The sequence below is a fragment of the Aythya ferina genome (assembly GCF_964211825.1).
Source record: "Aythya ferina genome assembly, chromosome: 3".
NCBI classification, from domain to species: Eukaryota; Metazoa; Chordata; class Aves; order Anseriformes; family Anatidae; genus Aythya; species Aythya ferina.
Genome location: NC_140298.1, coordinates 81,448,251 through 81,461,361, shown reverse-complemented (window position 1 = coordinate 81,461,361; position 13,111 = coordinate 81,448,251). Strand labels below are relative to the sequence as shown.

The 13,111-nt window shown below is 37.0% G+C and overlaps 2 protein-coding genes across 10 annotated transcripts in view; both read left to right on the top strand.

Annotated features, from left to right (window-relative positions):
* Window positions 1–13,111, top strand: part of EPB41L2 (erythrocyte membrane protein band 4.1 like 2) — a 108,037-nt gene that overhangs the window by 81,173 nt on the left and 13,753 nt on the right. For 4 of the 9 annotated variants that reach the window (XM_084512826.1, XM_084512829.1, XM_084512825.1 and 1 more), the window contains 4 exons: window positions 2,190–2,371; window positions 6,723–6,785; window positions 9,041–9,187; window positions 10,322–10,426. In XM_084512826.1, coding sequence (XP_084368952.1) covers window positions 2,190–2,371; window positions 6,723–6,785; window positions 9,041–9,187; window positions 10,322–10,426 — 497 coding nt within the window. The remainder of the gene's footprint in view (window positions 1–2,189; window positions 2,372–6,722; window positions 6,786–9,040; window positions 9,188–10,321; window positions 10,427–13,111) is intronic. The other 5 variants (XM_084512831.1, XM_084512830.1, XM_084512833.1 and 2 more) reach the window with 3 other exon arrangements.
* On the top strand, window positions 3,826–6,716 carry LOC311433581 (uncharacterized protein; the record flags this gene model as incomplete). The annotated part of the gene is made up of 1 exon (XM_084512846.1): window positions 3,826–6,716. A coding segment is annotated over one exon (756 nt), but the record flags the coding sequence as incomplete, so codon positions are not given.

The window sequence follows — 13,111 nt, the reverse complement described above, 5'->3', positions numbered from 1 at the left end:
AAGAAAGCCAGCTGTCTATTGAACTGTATTAGCAAGAGCATGGCCTGCCCATTAAAAGTAACAATTACTTGCCTCTATTCAGCACACTGTGAGACCAAATGTGTAGTTCTGTGTCCACCGTTGGGCTCTCCAGTACAGGATGGGCATTGATGTACTGCAGTGAGCCCAGTGAAGGGCTACCAAGCTGATCAGAGAGCTGGGGACACGTGGTATATGTGGAGAGGCTGAGAGACATATAGTCCTTCAGCTTTAAGAAAAGGGTGTGGGGAAATACCCTGTTGACATACAGGGAAGGTACAGAAAAGATGAAACCAGACTCTTCTCAGAGGTGCCCAGCAATAATACAATGGGGAGTGGATGCAAGTTTGAGACACAAGAAATTTCAGTTAGAAATATTTATTTGTTGAAATATTTATTTTCAAATACTTTGGAAATGCTCACAAGTCCCTGAGCAACCTGGTCTAATTAGACCTGCTTTGAACAGGGGGGAGGTCAGACTAGTTGAACTCCAGGTGTTTTTTCCAACCTAAATTATTTTGTGATTTGTTAAGTTACTCTTGCCCTTGTGGAACTTGAGAGACATATGCCCAGGAAGTGCTCTATTTGCCATCCAAGAAGGGATCAGAAGCTTAAGCTGCAGACTTGCTAATTAGAGAGTCCCTGAAAGCATAACGTTCAAAATTGAACATTTGCCATTAGGAGGCCTTGGCTTCTCAGCAGTTTAACTGAGAGCCTCTGATGTGGATCTGGCTGAGACTGTTATCAAAAACCATATTCCTCAAAGATTCTCAAAGAAAAGCCTTTTTGAACTTTCTGCGCTTTGGCTTTGTAAAGTTAAGACTTCAGGGGCATATGAATGTTCTACGGAAGATTGCTAAACAAATGAAGTTTATATCAAAGTTATACTTAGTAAGGCTGCTTAACTTAATGAACTCTCCTGTACTTCATTCCTACTATTTCGACCAAGCCAGCCATCCTTATTTGGAAAAGAAAAAAAAAGCCATCCTGCTCTGAGCTGAATCAGATAAGAGGGGATATCCTGGTTTTGGGCAGGATAGAATTAATTTTCTTCCTAGTAGCTGGTATGGTGCTGTTTTGGACTTACAAACAGAATAAAGTTGACAACACACCAATGTTTTAATTGTTGCAGAGTAGTGCTTCCACTAAACTAAGGACTTGTCAGCTTCTCACACTGTCCTGTCAGTGGGTCACCAGGGGGTGCAGCAGGAGCTGGGAGGGGACAGACCCAGGACAGCTGGCCCAAAGTGGCCAAAGGGATTTTCTGTACCATATGGCATCATGCTCAGAAAATGTACGGTGTGGCTGGCTGGGATGGGAGGTACTGGCTGCCCAGGGACAGGCTGGGTATTGCAGGCAGGGATAGCGGGTGGTGTGCATCACTTGCTTTTTACATATTATTTATTTTTCTGTCATATTATGTCATATGCCTTTATCTCAATCCGCAAGTTGTTTTTTTTTTTCCTCCTGATTCCCTTCCCCATCCCAGAGAGGGATGGGGTAGGGTGAGCGAATAGCTGTGTGGTGATTTGCTGCCTGCTGGGGTAAACCACAACAGGGGAAAAAACAAACACCATTCACTCTCTTGTTTGATTACATTGCATGAATATATTGAATATATATACATGAATTTTCCCCTTCTGTTTTTTGCAGGCATGTAGGGAGGAAAGGTCTTACTTTCATTAAGCTGTTGTTCCTGCAGTACTAAAAAAAGTGAAAAATGCTAAGATTCCACAACAAAAATACTGTGACAGCAATATGCAGAGATATTTCTATGTTGTATTAACATGGTCCTTTCAGTATGGTGAATCTCCACAGACACTTATTTCTATGTTTTGTTATAGTGATTAACACAGTCCCAAGAACAGTATCTTTAAATTGCTATCTATGAGTAATCAGGAACTTGATAATTAAATACCTACTTGATTTTGATTTTTTTTTTCCCCCTTGCATAGTAAGCACACATGTGACAAGGGGACATTGCTGTTCACATCAGTGCTGTAAGAACCATAGACTTTGTGTAAAGCCAAGAAGCTGAAAACTATTGTGTCACCAGTAACTAGCCTGTATTCCTCATTGCTGACATCACCATAAAATCATTTTGTTAAGTCTTGAAAACAAAACGTTCTAACTTATTTCCAATTAACCCAAATCATTTGATTCCCTACTAGCTCCTATGGGTATCTCAGACCAAAGCCTGCTAAGAGACTTCCCTACTACAGGAAGGCCGTCTGCAGGAGATAAAATCATTGACCTTGAAGCTGCTGGGCAGGGCAAGTTGAAAGAAGGTGGGAGAGAAGATGATGTAAGCCCTCTCAAAACTCCACAATTAGAGTTGACTCAGGATGGAAAGGTATGGCTTTCTTTCACACCAAGATTATTTGTTCATGTGGCGTGTGTGCATGTGTGGTTATGTAGTGCCTATCACTTCTAAGCATCTCACAAAACTCCATATTAAATATTTGAACAAAACTGTCAAGTATTTTGTGTAGGTTTAACATGAGTGTATATAAGGAAAAGTGAAGGCAACCTGAGTTTCTGGGCTTCTTTTAGTGCTATAAATACAACTTGAAATTTCAGGAAGCTTGACTGAGTTCTGGAAAAATGTTTCTAAGGGCAAATGGTACTTTATTCAATTCCTTGGTTTGTTTAGACCTAAAAATTGTTAGCGTATCCACAGTTGTATATGTTATATGAATCTGGGTGTAATGACTGCTTTTAAGTAATTATAAGTGACAATCTTCTTGTTTTAGTAGTAACTACAGAATTATTTCATCCTTTAAACACTCCAATGTTGATGCATAAATTTATATGGAAAGTTGAGTATTTTGGTCTGTTTCTTGCCAACAACCATTTACTTGTGTGTTGGAGTTACTGTGGAAGTAGATCAAAAATTTGAACATAGGTCATGTAGGATTTAATGTAAAAATTTCCTTCCAGAGTGTTGCCTAAAACCTCGGAGTTATGTGATACAATCTGCTGCTCCTCTTTCTGCGATATCACTTCTTTTTTTCTGGCAGTTCATCAGAAATTTCTTCCATATTTAAAATAATTTTGTTTTCATGCATTTTTGGAAGTTAGCCATCCTTTTGATTCCTAGGGTGAAGTTTGGACTGCTGAGTTTAGCCATGCATCTTACATGTTCCCACTACATTCCCACTACATAGGAAGGGAACAAATATAGTGTCATTTTTGTTGTTGTTTGCTAGGTAGCTGAAATGATTTTGAATTAGTCAAGGAAAAGGCACACACAGATCTTTCTGATGGGAGAAAAATGGTTAAATTACCATGTTTTGACTTTGGGCTTGGTAAAATGATGTTTCTCCCTTGTTTCCAAAGTGGCAGTATCTTTTAATCAAGAAAAGGGAGGGGAAAAAAAAAACATAGTATTTTGGGAAGTTGTTCCATGAAGCTGATCAGTAAGGTTTTGTTACACGTGCCAACTCTGAACAGCTTTCTTTTCCCCCTAAAGCTCTCTTTAAGTCTTAGAGGAAATGGTTACAAACCTGAGAATCAGTGCCAGCTTGTCTTTCATGTACTGCACTGTCCCCTGACCTTTCTGCCAAAGCTTTCAATGTCTGTCTGCTTCCATCTGCTGTAAGTGACTATTACAGTTCCAAAGTGCACAGTTCTTTACAGCAGGAGAACAAAACGTTCATAATGGGTTTGGTTTCATAATCCATAAAATAAACAAGTTGACTGTTTGTAAAACACAAAGGGATTTCTATTTTTATCTGGCATTTCTATTGCATTAGTAGAGCTATCCCAAAGTTAAAAAAAAAAAAAAAATAATAATAATAATAATAATCACTAACGAATATTTTTTTTCTTTCTCCTTCTTTTTGTGCCTACAAACTTGCATTTTGTTGTGCTTTCGTTTTCCACTGTGCACAGAATTTGTTTCTTTGGCTCACTCACATACACCCACCATCGCTACCCATCCATTCTGTGTCATCCCATCTCACAAACCTGTCACCTATCCCTGAGATGGACATGCTTTCAGATATTTCAGAGGAAGATCCCCTAGGGGAGCCCGTCCTTACCATTCCGGACATCTTGGAGTGTAATTCCATGAGAGAAACACCAGATCATAATAAAAATAGAATAGGCTCACCAAATAAAAACTTTGAATCTATGAGAGCTCCTGCTAGTCAAGTCCCCCCTGCTGTGGAGGGAAAAATCTTAAAAAGTGACTACAAAAACACTGAGTTGTGTGTCTCGTTCAGCTTTATCAAATGCTTTTCTTTCAGTTTCCGCTCGCTGCTTGATGAGGATGGTTATATTAGTTTGCCTAGCCTTCCTGATGTTTGCATCTCTTTCCTCCCACCTGGCCTTCAGCACTATGTTCCTATAACCTCTCCTTCCTTCATCCCCTCTTTTCTCCTTATCTTTGTACTGCTTCTCTCTGCTTTCCAGTCTATTCCTCTTTCACTCACATTTTCCCTTCCTCTCGCTCTGTCCCTCTGCTACCTGGAGCCTAAGCCGACTTCATTTAGTGCCTCTTATGACAATGACCTGAATGACAAAGCAGAGGAAGAGGAGGTGTGTAATTCTGTTGCTTAAATGTTGACACTGCATAGCTAGTATGCTAGCTCTCCAAGAGGCTTCCTCAGTTTTACGCGCTGACAGGGATATGTGTATGTACGTGCCTGTATAAACTAAGTAGGCACACACACAAACATGTATCTATCTTTCTGACTTCTCTTGTTTGTGAAAAACTGCCATTAGGGGATTTTTAGGCAATAGATAGCTGGGGTTTTCTTGTTCGTTTGTTTTCCTGAATTCATACAGCATGCATAATTTCATTATATTCTAGTGATACTGAGCTACGTATAGCGTAGCTTGTAGTTCAGTTCAAAATATTAAGGAGCACATAAAACTGAATACTGGAATTGCTATTATTAGGTAGTCATTATTAGGTAGTAACAGTAAAAATTTGTGCTATTTGCACTATCAGTTTGTGTGTTAAAATGCATGTCTCCTGAGTGCATTGATTTTGTAATGCGCGTCTCAGAGGTTCTGTTAAGATACGGAAAGTGAAGTTCCTTAAAGCTGAATTTAAAAAAAAAAAAAAAAAAGTCAATGCTTAAAAATCAGCTTCTTGTTGTTCTAGATTTCAGATGTTTCTGCCCTACAAAAGGGTTTGCTCAGTTGAGTCTAAAACATTAAGTGCTTTCAGTAATCTCTAGCAGTAGTTAAGGTGGAGACTGATTTGATTCATTAGCTGGGATTGTTGGTTTTGTCTGACTGATCACCAAAGTCTGAACTTTGTTTGAAATACGCTTTTAAAATTGCTGTACAGGAGCCTCTTTCACACTAATGCATTGCTTTGATCATCTGGAATAGTTTACAAAATGCTTCCTTTCCCTATATTTGCTGTGCATGTTAGAGCAACAACATCATGCTAGAAAAAGGTGGTTTATTTTGATCTTCAAAGGAAATATAAAAATATTATAGAACCAAAAAAGGGGAGGGCTTGTTCAGTGTCACACTTAATAAAGTTGTTTAAACTGATTAAATCAATACAATGTATATATTAAAAACATGCTAAATATGACATTAAAAACACGAATCTAAGTTTTATAATGAAAAACAAGACTAAAGACTTTCTTTTGTGACATAAATCAATCCATTCATAAAATAAACTTGCAGAAAATAAAATCACATGAAAGCGAGAAACGAATAAATATATGGTATATACGATGGTATTTACGCATTCACACAATAGAAAATGCAACCGTACATGCAGTACGTAAACCACTCTTCAGATGTATGGACTTGCACAGGGTTGACTTTTCCTAAGATGAGCAGTTGGTATTTGTACGTTTGGGAAGGCTAAGTGGTGCTTTGCTTTTTAAAGAATGCCTTTCCGTAAGCTGTTCAGAATACTTGTAGGCAATGAAGGTCAGCTATCATTTCCAAGAGAGTTCATTCCAGTTTGAGGTAGAATATATTAACCTATAAGAGGGGAGTGGAGAGGCTCAAATAATCAAAACATTACAATTATGACAGATTGTAAATACATTTAGGTGTGTGAGTTGAATCCTAGACTGTTTAACCAAAATAAATCATGTATTAAATTCCATTTTACCATCAACTTGTTGCAGGTGTTAAGACTTGTTACCATAGAAATTATACATCATCTTTTTCCATTACACATTCTTAAATATCCATCTGAGATAACACTGAAAAGTACAGCAATGGAGGGACATAGTGTGAAACTTCCATTTTTCATGCCACATGCCAAATATTACTTCAGCCATTCTCCAACAACATAGGTGAAGGAAGACCCAAGTCGCTTAATAATTTCAACCTTTGGGGCCGAAACGGGAAAGGTCTGTAAATATAGCACGCTTTGCAGCATTTACAAAGAGATGAAGCCTCTTATTCTGTAATGTTAATGTTTATTGATAATTTATAATGTTCTTACATTGGAGGAACCTGAAGAGGTGAAAGCACAGCAGAAGGTGCATGGTGGTTTTTTTGTTTGTTTAGTTTGCAATCAAATCTGGCTGTAGCTGACTGCCTAGTTAGCACCCTAACTACATTTCATTTCTATGGGTTTTTCTCTAAATACTGCCTTTTCACTGTATTGTTTTATTTCCTGTATTTGTCTGATTTTTTAATTTTTCATATTTTCTTACTGGTACATTTTATGTTTATTTTGATTTGAATTTATTTTTTTGTGTGACTTAATTTCGCAGAGCAATTCCTTGAGAGTAGACGGGGAAAATATTTATGTCAGACATAGCAATTTAATGTTGGAGGTTTGTATATAATATAAGAAACACTTTCCCTTTTCATGGGCTGCCAAGTTGCATGGGATGGGAGGTCACCTGCAGGCTGTGATGAACACAGTGCATGACATGCATGGGGAAAATCAGCTTGGAAATGTTGCATGTTCTGATTCTAGTTTGAGTTTTTAAAAGTTTTAGAAAACAAAACAAAACCCTCCACTTGAATATTAAATGTGTATTTTTGCTAGATGCTTTAAATGTGGCAACTGGGAATAATAGCCCTATTTAGATATATCAAACACATTAGACCCATTCATCATCCTAAACAGGTTTTTTTTTTTTTATATACATTGCTATTTCAAGTGTGTATCTTCTGTTGAGCAGGGTTTCTGGTTTTCACCAATTTAATTAACTTTTATTAGATGTGTTACCTGAATGAACATAAGGCACAAGCAGTGGTAGAAGTATGGAAAAACTAATTCTGGTGCTGACATGCAAGGATTTTTTAGGAGCTTTGAGAAACATATGTAAGGATCAGATCTTTAAAGTGAAAACTTAAAAATGTTTTTGTTTGCTTTTTTCCATTTTTTAAAAATGGAAGCATTTCTTGCTCCCTAAAAGTTTGTTCTTATTGATGATGAGCAAAAGCAAAGAGCTTTGAACAGTACTTTAATGTGTAGTGCTATTATTTGTCACTGAAGTAGAGATTTTTATTTTAAGAATTTCCATATAGTCTGTAAATCTGGAGTAATCTGTAGATATAATCGGTATCATAACTTATCATTAATAACACAAGCTAGTAACTGAAGAAAATACAGAGAATCCTACTGATGTCTTTAACTTAATTCATCCAAATGGGGCTATAAATAATTCCTTTTGTCACAAACTGTCTTTAAAAAAAATCATTGTTTTTGTTTGGTAATAAGGTGGTGTATGGATCACAGTAATCAAAACTAATACTTTTTTTTTTGGCTTTTCGCAGCTTTTGATAACTATTCAAACTTTGCTTGTGTATAACTTACTAAAGCATTGTAAGTGTACATTGCGTAACTTTGCTGTGATCAAGTCCAGGAAATGTGCCTTGTGTCAAGCCAAAGCAGTTTTTAAAATTGTGATATGAGAATCGTCACTAGCTTCAGTTGTAAAATGGAATATCCTTTATATAATGCTTCAGTTTACTCTAAAAAACACATTTTAGGGGGACATATTTAGTATCCCTTGCTTATTAATCCTAATTTAAAAGTGAAACATTGGTCCTGTAAAAATATTAACCTAGTGAATTGCCAGAAGGTGGTAAGGTTCTTAATGTGCAAACTACATATCTGAAGATTCACAGAATTAAGAAATATTTGCTGCACCAATAACAGCCGGTGTTGAATATACAAATTCAAATACATCAGAAATTAAGTTCGTATTGGTTTGGGATTCTTTCTGACTTGACAAGGGTTTTTTTGATCCAAATTGCTCTCTCTTAGCCTCAGTAGGTCATAATAAAATAGAATTTGACATTGATGGTCTGGTGTCCCCTTTGGTGCTTGCCTAAAAAGGTAAAAAAAGATAAAAAGAAAAGAAAACACCTCTTTAAGAAAACAACTCTTTGATAATTATATGCACGAAACCCACCCATACTTGACAGCTGCATCTGTGGTCAGATTGCCAAATGTGGAAAAGACTGATAACAGTCTTTGTCTTTAAATCTGATTTTTCCAATATGTCTAGGCCTATGTGATAGGCACAATGAGGCACTCTGAAGTGAACCAGGTGTTAGTTGCTCGCATACTTGGCCCTGTGGTATTGTTCTCACAGAAATGAGTATTTTTCATGGAGCTTGTAGCATTAACAGAGGTGCATTTTCATAATGCTCCTTATGTTATCTTTCTTACAGCTGCCTTCAGTAATGTAACTTTTGCAATATCAAAAATATCTGCTTAGAAATGAGATGAAAATTGCTTAGAGTTCAGCCCGAAAGCACACAATCATTGGAAATGACTAGTCTTTTGAATCAGCAATAGTTTTGTATTTTGGATGAAATTAGTTCTCTGTTAAATAACCATACACAGCATTATCTTTCCTTAGCATTAAAATCTGGTAGTAGTAGTAGTGTATTAGTGGCCACAAACAAAACCTTATGGCCTTAAACTTCTGGATTTTAAGGTGCTCCAAAGAAGGCTAGCTCTCTAAACACAAGGCACTTTCCTTGATTTGGTTCTTTTTTCTTTTAAACTGTTAAGTTTGCCTTTGTTGTCGTGTTTTGTCCTACTTTGTTTTACGTTGCGGGTTGCTAGGACCTGGATAAGACCCAGGATGACTTACTGAAACACCAGGCTAGCATTAGTGAGCTCAAGCGCAATTTCATGGAATCCACACCTGAACCACGCCCAAATGAGTGGGAAAAGCGGCGTATCACACCTCTGTCCCTACAGACACAAGGGGTATGTCACTGCAGATGCTTGTCCGCATGCATTTTCATACAACCGTGTAGACAATAGAGTAAATGCATGTTATCCTTTACATCAAATCTTTGTTTGGCTAATGTAATATTTGTTTATACTAGGTATACATTAACTTTTTAACACTTCCATTGGACCTGGCTTTAAATAATGTGTGGGATTTTGTTTTCCTACAACAGTTGGACTAGAATCACTAGAAAAAGTTGGAAGCACTGGCAACATTTTGCTGTTTTAAGGACAGCTTAAATTTCACTGATTTACACAGATGTATGGAGTTAATTTTTCAGTGACAGTAAAACGTCTCACTCATTGTGTCTCCTTAACTCTTTTTAGCAGCCTCTACATAAACAGCTGTCTGACCTGTGTCATTTGTGAAGGACTTTACGCAATCATTTAATTTACAGTGTTGACTTCCTCAGGACGTATTTAGTGTATTCATTAAAATTTACTCACCTTAATCTATAAAAGTCTGTAAAAATGAATTTACCTGTTTTTTCTCTATACTTCCTTTGTGACTGAACCTTGAAGCAGTAGTTTGGAAAACAGTTTTCCAAAAATATCCTAAATATTTGTCGGGAAAAAAAACACACAATACCCAAATAAATTGCTCTGGCTGTTCTTAAACTTTTAATTTTGTTACTTCATATATTTCTTTTGTATAGTAGAACAGCAAATGAATCCTTAAAAGCAATTAGTTTATCTTCTATCATTATCCTCTTCTTTCACTGCTATACCTACCCCTCCCCACTGCAACAAAATTATTCCTCTTATCTTTCAGTATTACATTAATATCTCTGTAGTGATATATGCATAGGTACAAATTTTCAAATATCTGAGATGCATTGTCTTGCTCAATAGTTCAAATATCTTTTTGGTTAAAACAGGCATTTATATAAAAAAGTAACTTAATTTTTGTTTGTGTGCATTTTCTACATTGATTTTTTTTGTGTTGAAGTTGAGGCACTTTGAAATAGCGTTCTTTTATCCTTGATTTTTTTCCCCTCACCTAGTATGTTGTGTTGTTTTCAAATGGTTTAGTTTTATGTTGATGTGTACTGTGTATCTGTCTCATTGCTTGTTGATTTACACTGGTTTTACAAAATGAAAACCAAATAGAAAAAAGGAGACCACATTTTCCAAGTGAAAACACTGCCTGGGAAGGAGAAGCAATGGACTGCAATGCCACGGATTGCTGGAACAAAACCAGAGGAAATTGATAAGGTGGCTGCCCTGAAATCTACTGCCTTCTTGCTGCATCTGCTGTGGGCTAGCTGGGGCACTTCTTTCTTTTTCTATTTTTTTCTTCCTGATGTCAGTACTGAAAGGAGAAGTTTGAGTTGTAAAGCAAGATTTATACATATGAATGCCAACAGCATTCTGCTTAAACGCTAAACTGGCCGTGAAGTTCTGAATGGCTCCTGTTTGAAAAAGAACACTTTTTTGGTGGAAAATTACTGCATTTTATGTGATTTGGATGACAGCAAAACATGTATTTCCATTTGAGATGGAATTGTTTGTGGTTATCTAACACTTCATACAAAAACTCTTGTTTCACATATTTACTATGTAATCAGTACTCAAATTAATAATGCTGTAAAATGCAACCAGGTTCCAAGTACCTCCATGCTTCTGTACCTCATCTTTTACCCTGGAAAAGGGGGGAGGTTTCCTCCCTCCTAAACTGCTTAACATCTATGCAGTGAAAAAGCACAATATAATTAGTGGGACTTAGCAGTAGGATAGTGATGTGCAGCAATTGTGATGTTGCTTTTTTACATTTCTTTTGGACTATTTTCTACCACCTAGGTAAAACAGATTGTAAAGCTGTCAGTCCTATTTCAGTAACATCTATAAAAGCAGTTTGGTATACAGCATATTTTGATCCCAAATTATTCGTTGACAAGAAGTTTGGGGTTGAGTTCTTTGTTACCCCCAATTTTAAACTTCCTGGTATTGTTAGACATTTCTCAGCCCTATTCCTGGGAGGTATGTTTTCCTGCTTATCTTTAATGATAGCTGGACAGTAGATAAGAATAAAGCAAGGACACCACTGCTAATATTCTTTCTTTTTCTTCCTGCTTTTGCTCCAGTGCAAAATAATTGCAAATAAGTCATTTTCTGTGTATAAGAAATGCTACTTTGGATATAACTCATTTGTACCACTGTACTCCTGTATCACTGTACTCCCACAAATGCACAGCATCTGTGACTTAATTGCGATGCATTGATATGTATGTCACAAAACATATGGGCTACCTTATGAAGTTACGGTTATCTAGAATCATCACTTTTTAATCCCCATGCCTAGCCTCCTCTGCTTACGAACAGTATTTCATGTCAGAGTATGTGCCCATGTGCTAGAAGACTGTTTGCCAGGAAGTTAAGCATCTTTAGAGGCTGATGCATTGTTGTAAATACAGTAGTTGATTCAAGAGTGCCAATTCTATCTATACATTTAGTAATTTGTACTAAATGTCTCACCAGGGAACATGGGCTACATTATGAAGCAAATTGCAATTGTTGTTTTCCTTTTAAAAGATTAGAAGGCCTAAAAATGTGGTAAAACACAAGAAGATGAAGGCATGTGCCTGTCTTTAATTCTTATACATCTGTGGAGAGAGATTCATACAGTCTGACCACATACAAAACTAAAAGATGTTTTTCTTTACTGCCTTGAGTGGTTAGAAAACACATGGTGCCAGAGTATGGTAGGAGCATCATGATCATAGGTTTTTTGATGCAAGCTATTAATAGATTAACATTACTGGGTGCAGTGAACTAGGGAAATAAAGTGGGGATGAGGAGTAATACATTGCCCTGGTGGATATCAAATGTTGCATACGGGAAGATTTAATCAACTTCATTCCCATAAAATTTTCTTAGCCACCTTTGGAATACACTTTAAATTTTACTGTAGGGGAAAAAAAAAAAAAGTTGAAGCTATTTTTCTATTCCTTTTCTGTTCTTCTGTGTGCCATATGTGTAGTACTGTATGCACAGTAGCATGGTGTAACTTATATAAGTGTTCTACATTGCTAGTGCACGTTAAGTCCACCCTACAGCAGTTATCTGCATGGCATTTTGGCTTTTCTCTGACGTGCTTCTCTACCTTGATTGTCTGTGTTCCCATTTTCTAAGATAGAAGTGTACGTTATTTAATGTGGGCAAAATGTATGTTGCGTCCATGTTAGGTATCTGTTGCATTATTGGCTTTGTATTTTAACTTTTTCTACATGCAAGAACTTGTGGAGGGAAAACTGAAATAAAGAAAAACTTTGCTTTTTCAAAGGCTTGTACCGATATGAATCTTAAAAGCTTGTTTTAATATATAGATCCATAGTACTACAGAAAATAGATCCAGCTATAAACCCAATTTATGCTTCAAAGCGATGTACCTTGTACGTATTTTTGAGTAAGTTTTCCCACTAGAATGGGAAAGGCTTTTGAAAGCATTGTTTAATCAATGCACATTTGCTCAGTTTGTTTCTTTTAAGCATTTGAAAGCAGCCTTTAAAAGGTCTAATGCAGAAATTCCTCTTAGCGTTGTGGGTGTGTTGTTCAAAGCCGATGTACCTGGGTACCTGAAGCTCCAGAAATGGGAATTAGAACGTGCTAAGAGCAGTAAATACAGGACTGCTCAGGCAAACTGTTCTGGTTTGGAAATCTGTGGAAATGAGAAATGTTTTTAATGTTTATAGTGGGAAATGAAGAGCAAAAATATGTATGAGAGCATGCCTGTGTGTTGCCATGTTCTGCCCGCAGCTGGAGCACCTGCGGTGCCTCCTGTGCTTGCGCGGGATTCTCCAAAGCAAGTCCTGTTCTCTGTCGTGTCCTCTCGCATGCCTGCCCTGTCCTCCGTAGGTCCTGCCGCTCTGTCCGCCGCTGGCTAATTCTTTCCTTTCCCTT